General features: G+C 31.2%; 1 protein-coding gene across 1 annotated transcript; it reads right to left on the bottom strand.

Annotated features, from left to right (window-relative positions):
* Nucleotides 1-452: 452 nt before the first annotated feature.
* Nucleotides 453-16,139, bottom strand: TRIADDRAFT_51786 (uncharacterized protein; the record flags this gene model as incomplete). Its single annotated transcript, XM_002107822.1, has 37 exons — nucleotides 453-1,431; nucleotides 2,231-2,511; nucleotides 2,752-2,858; nucleotides 3,067-3,089; nucleotides 3,280-3,416; nucleotides 3,557-3,625; nucleotides 3,742-3,813; nucleotides 3,953-3,983; nucleotides 4,089-4,141; nucleotides 4,218-4,384; nucleotides 4,563-4,614; nucleotides 5,487-5,891; nucleotides 6,019-6,087; nucleotides 6,185-6,298; nucleotides 6,407-6,469; nucleotides 6,580-6,688; nucleotides 7,907-8,017; nucleotides 8,501-8,577; nucleotides 8,673-8,795; nucleotides 8,949-9,023; nucleotides 9,105-9,136; nucleotides 9,499-9,557; nucleotides 9,671-9,774; nucleotides 9,905-9,949; nucleotides 10,049-10,147; nucleotides 10,345-10,403; nucleotides 10,537-10,628; nucleotides 10,784-10,905; nucleotides 11,453-11,519; nucleotides 11,684-11,764; nucleotides 12,330-12,412; nucleotides 12,533-12,565; nucleotides 13,588-13,660; nucleotides 13,781-13,909; nucleotides 14,050-14,199; nucleotides 14,482-14,576; nucleotides 15,885-16,139. The coding sequence occupies 37 exons, from the start codon at nucleotides 16,137-16,139 to the stop codon at nucleotides 453-455; spliced, it is 4,695 nt and encodes a 1,564-aa protein (XP_002107858.1).
* Nucleotides 16,140-19,331: the final 3,192 nt, after the last annotated feature.

The following is a 19,331-nucleotide window of genomic DNA, read 5'->3' as shown; positions in this document are numbered from 1 at the left end:
TATATTAAATCATGGCAAATTTAAATTGTCATTATTATTGGCTCTTAGCGCAACAAACATTGACAATAGGCAAGAATTGCTACTAAATTATAATTAATTCATTTATAATGAATATTAATTACAATTAGAATATACAACTGTTATATAGTTTAACAATTAGGTTATTAACGCTTGTTAAAATTGACAAATATCGAGCAATAATTAACATGATGTATATGGTTATTAAACAAACGTCTTTCCATCTTTCATTAATAAAACGAACAGACTGACATAAGGTAACGTCTGCTAACTGTGGTTGAATTAGAACAATTTAAACATTACATACCCAAGATTGTAATTTTAAAAATAGTTGAAGATATACATGATACATGATAAATATTAATGCTATCGAAAATAAGAAATTTATCGTCGAAAGGATCGTAAATATATGAACTTTATAGTTCGCTGACTATTTACACCGTGTCATCATTGGAATATGGTGCCGTGGATAATGATGGTAGTTTTAGTGAGCCATTACTGTATTGATTGCCTAATCCTAAAGTTGTATTTTGCGCAGTATTACTTTGCTTTGCTGTGCTATCATTACTATCGTTGAAATTTAAATTTTTTTCTGGAATTTGCGATGGCTTGGCTGATTTTGATTCCTGATGTCTATGGTTGTATTCTTCTTCTTCTTCTTCTCCTTCAGCAATTGTATCGAGAGCATTCGGTGGAGTTTCGCAGTGATCATCATTGGCTACTTCACATGATTGTATATTGTCATTTTTTAATCCAGTGTCTTCCTTAAGGGTGAAGTTGGATAACTGAGTAATATCTGATCGTGTATCTTCATCAATTGTAGCATCGGACGCTTTTCTATTAGCTTGCATTTGCATTTGTAGTTGAGCCATAGCTAAAGCGGTAATATCAACATCATTTCCTTCATCTACTTCTTCTTCTTCCTCTTCTTCAATAATATTCTCGTGAATTTTTGTCAAGCCATTGTAATTTGATTCAAAACTATACCCATAATTGAAGCTATGTGGGCTTGTTACAGCAGAATCAGGGGTATTTATTTCTTGTGATGACAGTTTATCGCTATGCGCATCATTTTGAATTTTCGCTTCATCAATTTTAATATTGCTGATGTTATTATTTACATCAGAATGGTGATTATCTGATTTAGGTACAGAATTACTATCTTGAACAGTTGAATGTGATGCAAAAGGTGATAAGGTTGATGATTCTTGTACATTAAGCTGTTGTTCAGCCTGTAGTGATTTAGAATCAATCGACAGAGCGGACGAACTTGTTATATTAACATCGGATTTTTGCTCAGTACTGTTGTTAACTTTGATGGAATCAGCTTCATGGCCATCTTGTGTATCTACTGTAGTTGAATTAGAGTTTGTTTCAGCTTCTTTTGAGTTTTCTTTCTCATGATCTTCTCCTCTATATTATTTAAATTGATCATGAAACCAGTTAGTATTTCTATAATTTCATGCACAGTCTACAACGTGGTAATCATTTAAAATATTTATAAAAATAAGATTGTTCTGGAATTTGTAATAATAACATTATAAGAGATCTATTTGATAGTTTATTTGTGGTTTCTTCATTGGTAATCATATGTTGCTCCTCATTCTAATAAGTGTGTAAGCGAAAATTAATATTATCTGATCATAAATAAGTAACACTCAGATATTAATCCGTTACCTACAGTATTATAGGTTTAAATAAAATTCATATGCTAATACTGCATAACCCATATACCATGATATTATAATTAATTAATGTAGGGAAAACTACTTTTCCTAAGTTCTCATGTAAATAAATATCGATTAAAGTCCTTTGATGGCAATATAATAGATAAGATAGGCTGCTAATGTTTATAATTTTAGTATGTTTTAAAATCAGTTGTTATATAAATAATTTAGATAATATTTGATGATAACATCGTTGATAAGATAGATTAGAAAAGCTTATCACTGCCAATACTATGATAGATCAATAACCTAAAGAGAGAGTGTTACTTGAACTTGATTTTTACGTAAACAGTTATTAATTACATTATTGCTGTGTTTCGTGATCATTTATCGTACTCAAAGTAATAGCATGGGATTAAGGTGCAGAATCTCGACTAATGTATAATATAGGCGAAATTTACAAGCTAGTAACGGATTATTTTTTGGTATTGTTGCTGTATCGAAGATTTTTTGTGAATATTTATATCATTTACATCGAAACTTACGTCTCTTCCTTAACACTATCCAATTGATTAGTGTCCATAACATCTTCGGTAATGTTTAAGTTATTTGACGAAATAAATTTCTTCATCCAGTCTGGCATTTCACCGGATTTACTTTCCTTCGCTTTTCTCATTTTCTCATTTCTGCGCTTCTCTTTAGCTTCAGCAGGCGACATACTAACCGATAATTCATTACTTGAATCTCTTTTCTCAGTCGGAGAATGTTCTTCAAGTGTCGGTGTTGGCGAATTAGCATGATCGATAGCGATAACAGGAGGAGCAACCTAATCCAATCACGCAAAGGCATTATAAATTTTAAAACGCGTATAGTCATGTATATTTTCAAGAGTAATAAATCTAAAACTAAATTGACTGATGTTCGTATTATTTTATGCTTTTTCGAGTTTTAAAGGTAATCCAAGATTATTATTGTAGTAGTATCATTGATTCATGAGTAACATTAATAGTATTACTTTGAACAATATATAAGCGAGAAAATAAACAATCTTGCGAGATTCTAATACCTGAGATGATGAATCGTCGGGTGATTCAACAGATGTATGCAGTGGATGCGTCTGCAGAAGTGGTTTTGGCCTTGTCGGTAAGCTATGGTGTTTTTGGGCTACTTCAGCTGTTGATTATTAAACAAGTATGTTAGTATTTATCAAAAGTTTCAGCAATTTTACTATATATTTAATTCTGGAACTTTGATGATACTATTCAATAAGAGTATAACCGATTCTCATCGATCAAACTAGCACAACTGGTAGCCGACTATAACGATAATGTTAGTGAGTCTGCTTAATACTGAGAACTAAAAGGGATATTTTTTTACTTACATCTATCAACGGATGATTGCCTACTATAGCAGATAGAGTTGAAGAAAGCATCGAGAAAAAATTAGATTAGCAAAATGACTCAAGATCATTGCTTAATTCTTAAAATTGTAATTGATTTAGGGTTACGGATTCGAGGATTGATATAAATCGATAATTTAAAGCCTAAATCCATGAGACACCTTCAATATAGATTGCTACATTCATTTTACTAACCTATTTAAAGAAGATCTTTTTGGCCTTCGTGGAACTTCTGCACTTGGAATATCGCTTGATGCCTGCGGTTGTATTGGAGATGTCGGTGATTGTTGCTGTTGTTGTTGTTGTTGTTGTTGTTGTTGTTCCTTTTGTTGCTAATTTCCAACATAAATGGTTTCATATTGATTAAATTGTTCAAGTTGCACAAGATACAGACGACATCCACGTAGTATTTTGCACGCTTAAGTACCTAGGAACGATTATTATTAATTATAACTTATAAAAATCAACTTACTTGACTTCTAAAGCTTCCACTTCGACTTCTCATTAAATCCGATTTCATGATTTTGTTGAGTTCTCGCATCTAAAAATTTCACAATTTAATGAAAGTCTTCTATAGAGTAGGTCTTAATATTCTATTTCTGAAATCACTATGCCTTAATTCTATTCGATATTAGTTATTCCTTGCTGCTGCAATACCTCTTCAGCATTCATCACAGTCATTTCTCCCAAAATATTTCTTCTCCAGTCCAGACCAGTTTTCCTTTTCATCTATCGAATACGTTATGTTTTTAATAAAAATGAAGTTTATATTGAAGATGGAGAGATTTTTCTATTATGAAAGATCAGCAGAAGTACGCTACAATAACTACGGCGTAAATCCATCTAATAATTAAACAGTATAGCTTACCTTGAGTTTATGTCCTGTACCTCTTGGCCCACTATTAATCATTTAAGAAAAACAGATTACAATATTAGAAATTATTATAGTGTATAGTTCTTAGGAAGATAAAATCATACCCTGATAGTAACATTGGATGACTAACCTATTTCCAAAGCTGTTACTTCTTTCTGTAGGAAGTGTGGCCATATTACCATTCTATCATGGTACATCATCAATTCATATTAGCCAACAAAGCATAGCAGTATAATTGATCATAATAAAATATGTTTACCGTATTTTGATCTTCAAGATCAGGTATAGCGTGAGGGCTATTTTCCCATGCAGTTTGATGTTGCTTAGGAGAATCTGGTCCTTGCTCATTTCGAGGGGAATCCGATTTACGGTTGTTAGTGATCAACTTACTATGATCTTGAGGTGGAGCAGCAGCCACATGAGATGCTAAACAGTAATATAAATGAACGATTAGAAAATGGGCGTACCATTAAATATCATTCGATACAAACTGCAATTCGACCGGCATTTTAGACAGTAGGAAAGACAAGTGAAGATTAGATAGCAGTTATTATTTATTTACGAAATTTTACTAGACCCAATTTTTTAACTTAAAATGGGTTACCTGGAAACCATCCCGTCCTTCCTCTGCACATTCCCTGCCACCAGTCATCTTGCTGTAATTAGATTGAACATTGACAACATTATAAAATGAAATCATATAAATACTATGATATAAAAGCTTATTTAAATTTAATAATGTAATGGCCATGTTCATCCATCATGAGTACGAGTTTATGCAAAATAATGGGCTATAGATTTTTATGAATCTTAGGATTTCAAAAGTAACAATCTACGGTAAAAGCTTGCCATTGGTTCGACTGAGATATTTCAGGAAGGTCTAAATGTGGATTTAAATTGACACTAAGACGCTATTAGAAATAAGTTAGCAAGTGTAATTGGATGCTTTGCTTATCACAAAAACAGTCCTAGATCATTTAACTTTGGCATTGGATGAACTCATCTCAAAATAAGACTACGTTGAACTCTCTTTAATTTAGGAATAAGGCGCTAGTAACAATTTATAAACTATATGCAAACCATCCATTAACGATCAACGAAAGCTATATAATCTGAAATTAAATCAAGTTTCCTTTTTTAATAATAGTTATTAGCAAGGTGTGAGTAAAGTGATATTCTGCTAGATGGTGATAGATGAAAGCTGCACAAGTTAATCTTGAAATAAGCGTACAATTGTTCTACAGTCTTCGTAAAGCGTAGTTGGCAAATAATAAACTATTCGTAAGTCTTCAATGTATGAAAACTACATCACATAAGTTTGATCTACATTGAGTTTCCTTTACGATCGTCGTCAATTAAATGGAACAAAGCAATTTGTAGGTATTCGATAAATAAATGTGATATTGCAGGTGCTGATCATGAAATAAAATTACTTTCTGTTTCATTTAATTTCTGTTAAACAATATGAATACATTTGGATTTAGCAATAATGGATAATTTATTTGAGTGCGTTTTTGCTAGTATTTACCTTAGCTAATATGACCACTTCGTCACCAACAGCCAAATCAAGATCAGTGTCTTTGGTAGCCTTAAAAGGTGTAATAGCTCGCATAATTTTCGATTGTTTACTGTGATTTTTCTTCTTTTGTTTCATCCTCTTTTTCAGCATACGTTCACGCTTGGTGAATAAATAAAAGATAAAATAGGAATTGGTTGCTGTGCGATCACTATAAATTGAAGATCTTATTTCTATTTGTTGTCCTATCAATGAATATTCACGACTAGAATTTATCTCAATATTATGCCGCTTCGGTAATAAACACCAACACGAGTTGATCAAGCTATTTTCCGGATGTGAAAGGCATTTATTGCAACTTTTATATGCATTTACCCGCTCTCGTAAGCTTAGATTTTTCACGTCGTCTTCATCCTCCTGTTTATAAAGATGGCAATTATATTTATGGTAGGGTTCAACTGAATAATGTACTAGCATTCAAATAAAATTTGGCTACGAAGAAACAGGATGCTCTGGAAAGTAAACGGCCAACAGGTAATCTTACCTCTGAACTTTCATCGATTTGGGGAGGAATGGTTGGCGAAGGTGATTTTACTTGTGGACTAATGCTTGGCTAATATTTAAATATGGACAAATTGGTAGGATCCATCAGTATTTATAGCATGATACTATCACACATTGGCATGCGATACTCTGATTCTCTAAACTACCTTTAAACTGGATCTCCTTCCAACCAACTTGCCAATTGGAGTAATAGATGGTCGCCGATCTCCAAAGCCGGGTCTTTGCATTTCTCTTGTGAAATCTCCCGACTCAGTTTGAATCTAAGCAGATACACATTGGTGGAAACCATTAATAAACAACAATATCAACATTCTAATTTGGATTTTTTAAAATCGATTTTAAATGAATGGACTGATGAGGCTTCTTACCGGTACCCTTGTACTAGCCATAACAGATACGAAAAAGCTGCCAATGTTTTGCGCTACGCTTTTCTGGTGCGGAAAATATGATTAGGAGGCAATAATTTTCAAAATGATGCTTAACATTTTTTCTAACATTTACTAATCAATCTTAATACGCTAAGTTATAAGTAATAACTCACTTCTACCACTCCACTAGCATTGACTTCATTTTGAGTTTGGTGGGCATTATTATCATCATCATCCTTGGTGAGTTTATTGAATGCTTCGATAGCAATGGCTACAAATAGGCTGAGAAATAAATTTTACAAATAGTTTCAGACTTCTATTTTCTTTTTAACAGCAATATATTGATCAAAGTACAATCTTAAATGCTTACTTCATTATCACAAGATTAAATATAAGTACGCAAAGTACAAAGTAAAGTGATGCCCAATAGCTAAACTCTATGATGGCCTAAAAATTGTTTACAAGAAACAACAAGTTCAATTTCAATATCGCGATTAATATGAATTATTAGATATTCATGCATTAATTGATTAGCCATTAATTTGAATATTATGGCAGTAAAATATCGAGAGTGATCATTTATTTTCTAATAAGGAAATTCGCAATGTCTCGCGATACAGTACAGTATAGCGCTTGTTAGGGCGTTTTAATAAAAATTTCAATACTTTAAGGTTTACATACTATATGTTTTTATGGATGGTCGGTAATAGTTACAGAGCAACTAGCGTAGCCTTTGATTCGTGTTAATTTTCGAAATCATGGAAAGTAGCATACTAAATTCTGTAGAATCATCATCTGTGAACGATTAAAGACATATAAAGTACCGTTTGATTAAAAACTAGATCTGATACTGACTGTTTAGTTACACTTTTATAAATCAAACTGCTTTACTTTCCGATCTATTCCTATTGCAAGCTGAAGATGAGCGATTCAGTAATTGCTTAACAGCTCGTAAGGAATATAATAAAATTCTCTAGACTACCGGCATGTGCTCTTATTAATAATTATAACCTAATATGCAGTTGTACAGTAGTTCGGCGGTAAATACTGTATCTTAGTTGCCCATTCTTAATCATATTCCTCAACCATATGTCGGAATATAATTGACTCTAAGAACAATTATTTCGCCGATATTTCATACCTCAGATGTTGTAATTTAAATCAAACAATCATATACAGATTTAACTATGATCTAGGCTATGATTTCTGTATATTCTATTCAAAATCGAATATCGTAGTTATAAAATCAGAAAATCTACCGAATTCATGATTTCGTGCCAGTTGCTAGTGGTTAAAATTTGAAAAACGGATAATAGGGAACATCTAAGGAAACAAACAGCAAGCAATTATCGCTATGCTATGCGATGTTAGATAGAAATATGACAGGATTAGGAACATCTGGTTTGCATTATTTAATGTCAAGATATTTTAATTTCTCCATGTCATGATCATTACTAGTTTAAGAGTGCGATATTGAAAGAGAGAGAAAGTACAGTATACCCGAAAGTGTTGAATCCTACACCGCAATTGGTTGAGTTCTTATCTATACTATAGCCATGCCGTAACTGATCCAGCCGAAATATTTCCATTCCAATAGTAGCAAAAACACACCTGTGAATTGGTAGCGTTGAAAAGTGAAGAATTAATAATCAGAATTAATTTAATATTCGCTATGTATATTATCAAGCAAATTCTCTGTCAGCAGAAATCCATAGAATAAATTATACTGAATAGGTAACAAAGTTCAAGTATACGCAATATGTGAAGCTAAATACGCATCGGCACTAAATCAAATTGAGTTTTGTATGCAACAATGGTATTAGTAGCAAGGAATTTTAAGCCATTTAATTTGGAGTTATGAACTCTACACAGATTAACTACTAAAAACTATATCAATGATCGATAATCGTAAATCAGGTCGCAAAATTAACTTATAGCATCCAGGTAGTTAGTGTGTCTAGTATTTGCACTGTTGTGATAGAATTGTTATGATAATTGTAAAATTACTCCTGTTTACAACGATTGGATTTCACTATATCCAATACATCGATAGATAGAAATCTGCGTTTAGGTCTCAAGGGATTCAATACTTACAATATAATTGCTACCAGCTGGATCAAATCAAACATAACCGGATAGATCTTGATAAAGAGTGAGACAGCTCGATTTGTCTATAAGACACGATCATGATAAGTGCAATATAAGGAATACATAGATCTCATATGGATAGATAGAATTAAATAAATAAGGCTCTACCTTTACTTACATGAACTGAATTAAATGCCAATCGGATAATAATTGCCACAGATGAAATAGCAATACAAACACCTCGGCCATATTCATCACGCATGAAATACCAGAGAATGTTGGTTACAATGCTGGTTATATTCTATATGGTAACCAAAAAAGTAGAATACGTGGTATAGCAATAAAATCGCACTAATAATGCTATAACTGATCCGAGGATCAATTTTCATACATTTCTCGTCAAGAATTTAAAGAATCATCAACGATTAAAAGCTACATATTGGTATCAACTCACACAAACAATATCTAAAATTTCCATTGGTTCCAAGAGATTTTTTCCTTCTGCCAAAACCCTGAGGATTAATTCAATCTAATCACACATAGAGAGAATTATCTAGTTAACTTTCACTACCTTTATAATACTCATTTAGATTAATTAAGTCAAAATTACCAAAAGAATGCCAATAATACCGCTTCGAATATCTATGGAAAAATGATAGAGTTATGAAATTAGTGTACAAAATCTTATCATCTATATCAACTTGAAACTATATGTTAAGACACTAAAGTACAGTATATAAAATATCTTGATTATGGAGTATTAGCAGTTTTATAGATTTGAATACCAAGATATATATAAAAGGCTGGAAATAAATATCCATTTAATAGTTTATCTGTTTAATAAAAGAGTCTACATTGATAGAATACGCAAAAATTTGATGAATCGTCAATTTTACATACTACTAGCCACGCTAGCTAATCCCATTAAATTGGTGAGCTAGCAATGTAAACCAGAAGGGCGATCATAAAGCTAAGACGCATTACTCATACGTCAGAATACTTACACTGGACAATATCTATAGCCAAGGAGCTCATATCACGCCAATGGACACCAAACAGTACACTAGAAGCAACCAATCAATTTTAAATTATAAACTAATCATCTTTTTAATTTAGTGTATATATCTAGGGAAGTAAAATTAGGTTGCATTAATCAAAATTTTAAGTTAAAATTACCAATGCAAAAATATTAAGGAAAGCGTTGCATAGGAAAAGTACGACGAGCGAACAATAAGTCGCATCAAGCGAAAGGCTTTCTGAGGGCAATTTGGTAAATCATTCTATAGGAAAGACAGAAAAATGATTTTAATCATTTTTTGCATCATGATGCTATTCATTTCCGTATGAAAAAAATATATAATAGTCTATTATGAGCTAAAAAATAATATTGAAAAATTAATGTTAACTTACGAGTTCATCAATTTGACTTTCTCGTTCAAATTCAAAACTTAATGCCTATCCATTGTCACAATAAATAGATTAATCATAGCAGAATCATTAGAATCATTAGAAAATCAGATATTAAAATTCCAAATCTTCCTATTGCTAACTTACATCTCTTAATCTCGTCGTCCATGAATAAGAGTCAATCATATCTTCCTGACCTCTTTCAGCAACATAATCAATCAGCTCTAAATTTTCATCGTCGGTGTTCTGGAAATAGACAGGTAAATTCGTTAAAAGTTTTAGTTCCATACATATTTTATGGGAAACGTAATTTACAAATTCTTGCTAATCGCATTTTTTGGCATAGATAAATTAAAATTCGAAATTTCATTTGCTTTTAGTTGCTGGTTTTATTCATGAAGATTCTAAAATAGTAAAGAGAATAGATTTTATTGACGACTTACTTTAGGTTTTAATAATTTAAATAGGTCAGTAAAGATTTGATCGCTAGCCGGTAAAGCTCCTATAATTAATTAATCATAGAAAAAGTTTATTGGATAAGTTAATCGATTTAATATCATAAGTAATAAACTCCAATCCAGCCTGATGGGATATCTATTCCAATTTGTACGAGACTAAGAAATCTTGCAATATACCTTGACCAAGAGGATCAATCAAATTCCACGCTTTAGCTAATTCTGCCCTTTCTCGAGTTCTTTCCTTTTTCACATGCTTCTTGGAAAATTCCCTGTCATTATTGAACGACGTTGTTAGTATCTGACAACCAGTGCTTACAAAGATGAATTACGACACTATTGTAGTAGCACTTTAGTAAAATTATTTATCAAATGATTACACAAGGTATTGCACTTAATTTTTACAAATTTTGTAACTATATCTCACCAATAGCTATCAACGATAATAGCTAACAGGATAGCGGTCAAGAAGAATACTCCCAGAATGACGAAAATCCAAAAATAGGCAACATGTATAGCACTAACATCGTATGCTGGGATCATTATATCCTATAGTTATAATTTCAGGTGATGTATTAAGAGATGGATCGAGGCAATTATTGTAGGGTACCGTAACAAGTAATCTAACAGTAAATAGGGCGGTGTCACGGTACGAACTACCGTGAAGAAATAGCTATCTAAATTTAGTTAATATAATATAGTGATAATATATTACAACTAGTTACTTACAATACGAATTACTCTAATTATAAATGTGTTAAAGTAAATTAAATGCTGTGCTGTAATATGCTCTGAAATGATTCTGTGAATGGACATATTGTAGTCCGACTGTAAAAAATTAGTTAGTAGATGTTCTCACCTAAGTATTTTTATAAGATGACTCGTGAATGTTAACTGCTGTAGAAGGGTATATAAGCCCGTCAGATAGTTGAATAAAGTAGTTCTCAATTGTATAGTTGTTTTAATGTAGAATCAAAGGCGTCTAAATTCTTGTGAGGTAGTTAAGGGATACTGAATCCCGGAGACTATAGTAATTTAGAGATTTGTTTTACGTTATCTTGTCACGAAGCTGGTTTGTGACAGGCGGACAACTTACTGGATAGTTTTCCGTTGTTAGTAATACGAAGAGGCGAAGAAAAGCTATGGCAATGTTATCGAAAGCTCTATTTAATAATTAAAAAAAATAATATAATTACGTTGAACCTATAATTTTGTAAATAAAGGTATTGAATAGATACATTATTAAAATTGATTTTATGTTCAATTAATTTTTCATAGCATTAGTTCCATTATACTATTAGTTGGCCATGATGCATATATTATTTACCCTATGTAGATTCCATTATTAAACGAGCCCACGGAACAGTTAGTCAAAGCAGATACATTCATACCAGCGGTGCTGTTAAGTCTAGGACAGAATTACAAAATTAGCGAAAAAATATTAGAAAAATACTCCATTTAATAAGCTACCCTGTATAAATATTAATACATATCTAAAAAAATAAAACATACAATAATAAGATGATAGAATTTCTTATATATGACATATATTTAAGTGAAGATAGATATCCTCTATAAAATTTAATTTACATATTTGATATCGCAGAAATCCTACGTAAAGCATAATTTAACTAATTGAAAGCAAATGAATAGTATACGTACCATATAAACAGATATCATGTTTCTATACGATATTTAAATTATACATTTTACAGTATCAAAACTATTTATTGGATGTATGATATTATTAGTCATGGCCATATATTTACATTGTACACTGATAATCACATAAATCATTTGCGATATAAATTTTATTTAATGTAGTTTTAAGACTCCCATAAAGGAAATCACCCTATTTCAAATCGCAAGTAATCTGTACCATATATTTGATATTATAGAAACTATGCGTGTTAAGCTTTAGCAATCTTTAATATATCTTTGTACGAAAAAATCATGTAATGTTAGAATCTTACCCTGGACAATGATAAAATCCAGAAAGCGTATGAATTCCAATAGCCGCAAATATTAAGATGAAGAAGAATGTCGTGACAAATACCTACGCACAAAATTGAATGTTATTTCACTTTATGATGAAAAGTGTTCTTTTGAATCATTTCTGACTTATTTTATAATCTATTTAAGCCAAGTAAAGTGAACTATTTAAATTTAAACTTACACTTCCGAGCTTTTTCAGAATAGATAGTAAAACCTAGATTTCGAATAGATGACGTACGTCGATTAGCTATAGATTGTAATGTTTTGTCGATCTCTAATTTGTATTAAAAATTATGGCCAAACAATCTGAAATACCTCTAAGATATGGGAAACATTATGTGATTTGCAAATCAATCCCAAACTTCGGAGGCATCGAAATACTTGTGGAACATACTGTTAATTGGAAATCAATAAAATTTATAAAATGCGACGACTTGTTGCATGAATATGCTAGTTAAAAAGTAAATCATTTAATATTGAACACTGGCTGTTTTTTTATATTAAATCAGGTAATGTTATCGATATTAAAGAATAAGAGAATGGTTATTTAATATATATTCCTAAGACGAAGCTAGGCTAATGAATCGTTTACTTTTCATGCGGAGATTGCTTCGATTTCCTTTCAAAAGTTGCATCTAACTAAAGAAACTATGATTTTTAATTTACGATGGTAATTGAATGATATACGAGTATATCACTAATTCTTATTTTTACATAGTATAATACTTCAAACTAGATCGTTATATACTTAAAAAACTGTATTTATATTAGAAAGAACTCCTTTGCCGCAAATAGGGATTACGTATATTTCTTGTGGATGTATGCATATAGAATTGAAAATTGTTTCTGGATATAGCAGTAATTTCAGCCAGCTAGGGATATTGAATCTTGTAATGTTAATTTAAAATTTCTATGGACCAAATGATCTCAAAAACTAATAGTAGTGGCTACTAATATAGTAATGCAAAAATACAGCCGGGGGTTGCGTTAATACTTCATTACTTCGCGACTCAAACCCAATAATTGATGTTGTGATTGTTTATGAATTAATAGTAAATTAATCTGTTAGGCGATTAAACGAAACATGTTGGTTTGCGGTGTTCTGAGTTACATAATTAATTTTTAGCCATCTTATGGCTTAAATGATCAATTAGCGCATGATAAATTAGCGTACTGCATTATTCACTCATTTTTAAATTAATTTTCTATTTAGTATCGGATCGTCAAGATACTTACTGCTTCGGTATGCACGTTGATATTGAGGCAAATAAAATCAATTGTAAACAAGACCGTGAAGACAAATTCCACTCTGTAGAATTAAAAAAATCATAGTGTTATAACAATTGGTAAAATTGATATTAGCAAAACGAAAGTTTATCTATCACTAACGAATGAAATCATATATAAAGCAATTAGAATTTTAATTTACCGTCTCCAAAATATTTCATCTAACTGCCAAAATACGTGTGGCGTATAAAATACTATTTGCAGTGAAACATCCACGACATAGATGAGGATACATACTGCATTTAAAGCGATAACTACAGGATAGGTCTCCCTAATAAAATGTCATTAATAAAGCATTAAATAAGCATAACAATGCCAAAAGAAATACTAGATTGCAAATTGCAATGGGACAATCGGTGAAAATAGAAGAAATAATAGATACATATTAAAGATTAATTATATCAGGCTTACTTCACTGATGGCGGCTCAGCAAACTGCAATGCCGTATGTAGTATGATATTGACATACACAAGAAATAAAAACCATTTACTAGTAAAGATTTCAAAGCACAGTCTAGCTGTTTTAGGTTTAAACATAGCTCTAGCTTTGCCATAGCGACCTCTATTCGCATTTAAGTGATAAATAGAGAAAACAGGTAATTAGCTCCATTAATTGGTTAGTTAAACGCAATATGATTTTTAACGAATGAATACCGATCGTTGTAGGTAAAAAATACCTGTTGAATATAAGCTATCAAGTTATCAACTACAGCTACTATGTCTTAATATTGCTTCTAGAATTGTTAAACCCAATCTTGAAAGCAACTACTTATACAACGATTGTGCAATAATAGCTTAAATGTGATCTTACAATAGTAATCGTATATTTTATCTTATCCGCTACCTTAGATTTAAGGCATCGTCAATATGTGCCGCCGCTAATTTGAGTTGACGTTCTTCATTTTGTAATAAGTCAAATTTTCTAGTAAATTCATCTTTCTAAAATAATTTAATCGAATACCATTCCGATGTAAAAAGAAAAAAGAATTTCCAAATTAAATTGGACAATATTAGCGATAATCGCTTAAAAAAATTTGGACTATGGCAATATTAATTCATCTTCTAGGTCCGACGGAAACTATTCGTTAGTAGTGAGATACTCCATAGCATTTATCGATATTAACTCGATCTAGTATTGATATTAAAGATAATTTTAATTTTTATAACTTTACTGCGAAGATGGACTAACCGACTCTAAATGCTGATAATATTGAAGTACTTCAAAAATCGTATATGATATCTATACCGAAACATTGTCTATGGGAATTTCGTAAACGATAACAGTATTCCATGTTTTACCCGATTTCATAGCAAGATAATTCGCAAGATATTAAAGCTTGTAGGTTATAGCTATGATACGGTCGTTTAATGATTACAATCGACTTATTACTAGAACGAACTATAAATGTTAAAAAATGCATGACGGTTAAACATAATTGTACTGGAGATAAAGAGTTTATCCACTATCAGATCTTCCTTTACTCGATGTTTCTAAGAAGGTAATTGGATTTAACAAAGGCACGTTTTAAGTTTGTTTCCAATTCACTATTTTCACTAAGTAAGTTCTTTAAATAAGAGATCTGGCCTGTTAATCAATTAATAGTCTATAGCCTCCATACAGATATCAGAATTAGTGAAAAAGCTAGTGATATTGCTTTAAGATACGAAATTATCAAACTACTAACTCCTGAATTTCTATCCTTATGTAACCGATTATGCGTAATGATTATTTCCATATGGTGTTATTGAACAGTTAAGTTGAGGTAATATCATAACTAGCCCAGTGATTCTTTTCGATTGATATGAATTATCCAATCAATTTGGATAGATTTCTAATATTAGTATAAGAATAAAGGTAATCTAATGATTAGCAGTATTTGATTATTAATGATGAATGCCATGCGACTGACTTCCTCTACAGGTATAAAACTTAATGAAGAAGCCATGAAATTGTTATCACCTTTTAGCCCTAGAATAATGTTATTTTAAAGATAATTCAATACTCTGTTTATGATATGGTGTTGTGTTCTCGTTAAATCCTAATGAATGATGTGTTACTGAAGAAAAATCATCTTATCGAAGTGGATGATTCATTTATAGAATAGAGTATTTTAGTCTCTACAGGCGGTAACGTTGTATACTGTTTATGCTGTGTTTGACTAAGTACGCTTTATTCGATTATGGTATGATATTGCAGCCAGATGTAAAAAAAAAATTATTAATTTAAAGTGATATCAGACTACTTACACCGTCTGCTTTAGGCACTAATGCTAAAGCAGGTACAATAAATCCAATACGTCCAAAATTTTCGATAGATGGGCGACGTTCGAAACTTCTATTAGGAAATAAATGCTTATCTTGATTAAGTCCTAGCCAAGACGCAATACTATTACGATTGCTAACTGGCTCGGAAATTGTAGATTTTTTCCGTTTATGATTGGAGACATTATTTTTTCTGCCGATACAGTTAGCTTCGATATCGTGAACGCTGTTTCTTGGCATTTTATACCTACAAGCCTGAATTGAATGCAATGGAAATAGACAGTAATTACTTTGCTAATCAGTACTATTTATAATATCGACAAAATACAAGGCGATGATGTAGTTGATCGAACCTTCGCAGTTTGATTCTATTTTCATACAAGATTTTGTTTATAACACAATCTTGATACTCTACAGTTAGTTCCGACGAGCTAACGGAAGTTTCAAGTTAGAAATAAATAATGCAGTATCTGGCGTAGACTTGGAATCTGTGATGAATTCAATTTCGTTTATCAGAATGCAATATTAAAGAAAAAAACTTGCAGTACTGTAATCAAGGAAAATTATAGGAATAAACTAGAAAATAATTTGGCTTAATTTATAGGATATATTTAGTAAATGGAATATTCATAGTCATAAATAAACAGTAAGATCTCTCTTATCGCATATTAAAGCTGTAATCGACAACTGCTTGCATCAATGTCGAAAGCTGATCACATTTATAAAGGTAAGCAATGGTTGCCTTTAAGTCTAGATAAATTTAATCGGAAAATCAAAAAGGTTTCTGCATATACGTAAAGGCGATGATTAAATATTTTAGGAACCTTAACTATAGTCTATAGATAAGATGTGCTATAAGTTTCATCTCATATTATATTTAGCAGCAAATTTAATTTTGTATTCGATAACATATTAGAAAAAGATGTTAAATATCGATGATATAACACTGGATTCTTGAACTACTGTAGACTTAGTTTAATTTTCTGTTATTTAAAGCAACCTGTATGAATGTTATAATGGAGCTAATCGATGGCTAAATGCATACGCTTATTATCAGATATAGAAAGAATCAACCCTTACACCTATTCTATTAATTGATCAATCTTTACATTTGCAGAAAAAAACTTACTCGATGTCGTTGTCGTTGATTGAATATTGATAACAAATTTAGAAATAGAATAATAGAAAAATTTTAGGATACCAATTAATAATATTTCGTCGTTAGTTATGTCTTGTTGCAAAATAATTGTTTTACTGCTTTTTAGGCTATTTTGCCCATTTTCATTACTTGTACTAAATCATATACTATATGTGTCCACATAAATGTAGACAGTGTTTTCTATACAGCCAGCGACTAGTACAAAGGATATAAGATAAAATACGGGAGAAAGAGTGAAGAAAAAATACAAAGTTGCTTAATATTCCATGCATAAATTATTTATCAGTTAAATGACAATGACTTTAAAGACAAAGCATTGTCTTATCTAACGTGATCATAATAAATTATTTTATTTGTTATTTTTCTATTGTCTCTATATCTGCAATTGTTATAACCTATCGTATGAGTAAGATTACTTCTAATGGAAATCCAACCGATTTGGTTGCTAAGCGACTGTTATTCTTTATTTGATTGAATAATTCTCTATAGCTACGGTGTTGCACAGTGCCATACTGTTAAAAATATGCAACTTTTAATTGTGTTTCAATCCAGTCCACCCTTCACTTGCATTAATTTTGACGTTTCTACTATAACATCCTTCAACTATTGCCGCAACTTAGGCATCAAGCATAGTTGTGTTTAGAATAGTCATACTATGCCGATGATTAGGCAGTTATGCTACATTATTCAAGGTATCTTATAATAACAAATAAGACAATAGTGTTTTTGGCTAGGCTACTCATCATTAGATTTCGTTTACTACGCTACGGAGGTGTGATAAATATTGCCGTTAAGTCGTTAAGAGTATGTTATCATCATGATAAAGGTATGATCATCAAGGCATAGGATACATGCGATGTCTCACAAACTATTTATGAATAATTATGTGCAATAATAACGCATAGTTATAATACAGACGGCTAATTAGGATAGCGGTAATATCTTAAAGTTTAGCTATTACAATTATTTCTAAAAAAGAATAATACAGCTTCTAGATATTAGTTAAAATACCAGTTATTATCATTACTTAACGTATGCATTATAGTGGTAATCATGCAAATGGAAAAGCTAAAGTGGTTGGCAGAAGCTTAACTACTAGAAAGGCGATAAATTTGAGGCCTTGAAATCAGTTGATGATAGTAAGGATATATAAATATTCATTCATATAGTGGTAGATAAATACATGCCTACCCATACAGTATATTGTCATAATATCGTGAAAAACTTAGTTTCCACAATTCGCCTATGTCAGGATCGTATTATATTATGAAGAGTGCCAATAAAATATCAGTAATTATTATTTTACATTCGTATAGCTGTAGTCATTATCCAAATAGAAAAATCTTAAAGTTTAAAAAATTGATAATGGTATCAATATTATAAAGATTTAATTATTAATAATCGAAATATTCATACATGTGATAACCAAGAACAATGATGCAATTACGTAGAAATATCGCAATGGCCACTTATTTTTCTTTACCGACCACATATTTATCGCCATAACATATAGTACACTTGACCTTGATACATGTACAATATAAACTTCCCAGAAATGCGTTTTAAAAATTTATGATGCCCTCTCGGAGTAACAATAACAGTTTCGTAATCTGTACATATCATGTACGTAAATATAATATTACAGAACTAAATCGCATTTAGTAACGAACAGGAACAAAACAGCAAAAGTACTTGTAACTGATATATCAATAGCAACCTTTATCAGTGTATAAAATACCTAAAACAGGCTTACCCTGATACTGAGCAGCAGTTGCTGATTCAATTATCTACATATAAGTATATTCGTACCTTGATATTTTATCTAACCAGACATAATAGCGAATTTGCTTACTATTACTATCTTGAAAATATGTAATACAAGCTTTCACTAAGCAAATCCAATGCTGTGACTGATACTTCGTTGGATATGATCATTTTGTATCTAACAGCAACCATGTAAAATTATGTCTGGTGTTACGATCAGTATTCCTATCTGTGCAAGTATGATCGGTCACCATGCGCATTGAAACCGTATTCATGAGTGTTAAGAGCTAGGTAATAGCCCTAACCTGCAACAAGGATTGAGAGCTTAATTTCTATCCTGTACTACTGCTATTTGGAATAGCAATCAATTGATATTCCAAGGCAAATATCCTATTAAATTTACTGTATCAATTTTTAAAATAATCAAAGCTTTAATCTTAGTTTAACAGATACATACAAAGCTATCCTACTAAGATATTTCCTCTAAACTTAGAAATTGTAGTTTGAGC

This window comes from Trichoplax adhaerens, genomic scaffold, assembly GCF_000150275.1.
Source record: "Trichoplax adhaerens TRIADscaffold_1 genomic scaffold, whole genome shotgun sequence".
Lineage (NCBI taxonomy): Eukaryota > Metazoa > Placozoa > Uniplacotomia > Trichoplacea > Trichoplacidae > Trichoplax > Trichoplax adhaerens.
Note: the sequence above shows the minus strand (reverse complement) of the source record. Positions and strands in the feature narration are given on the sequence as shown.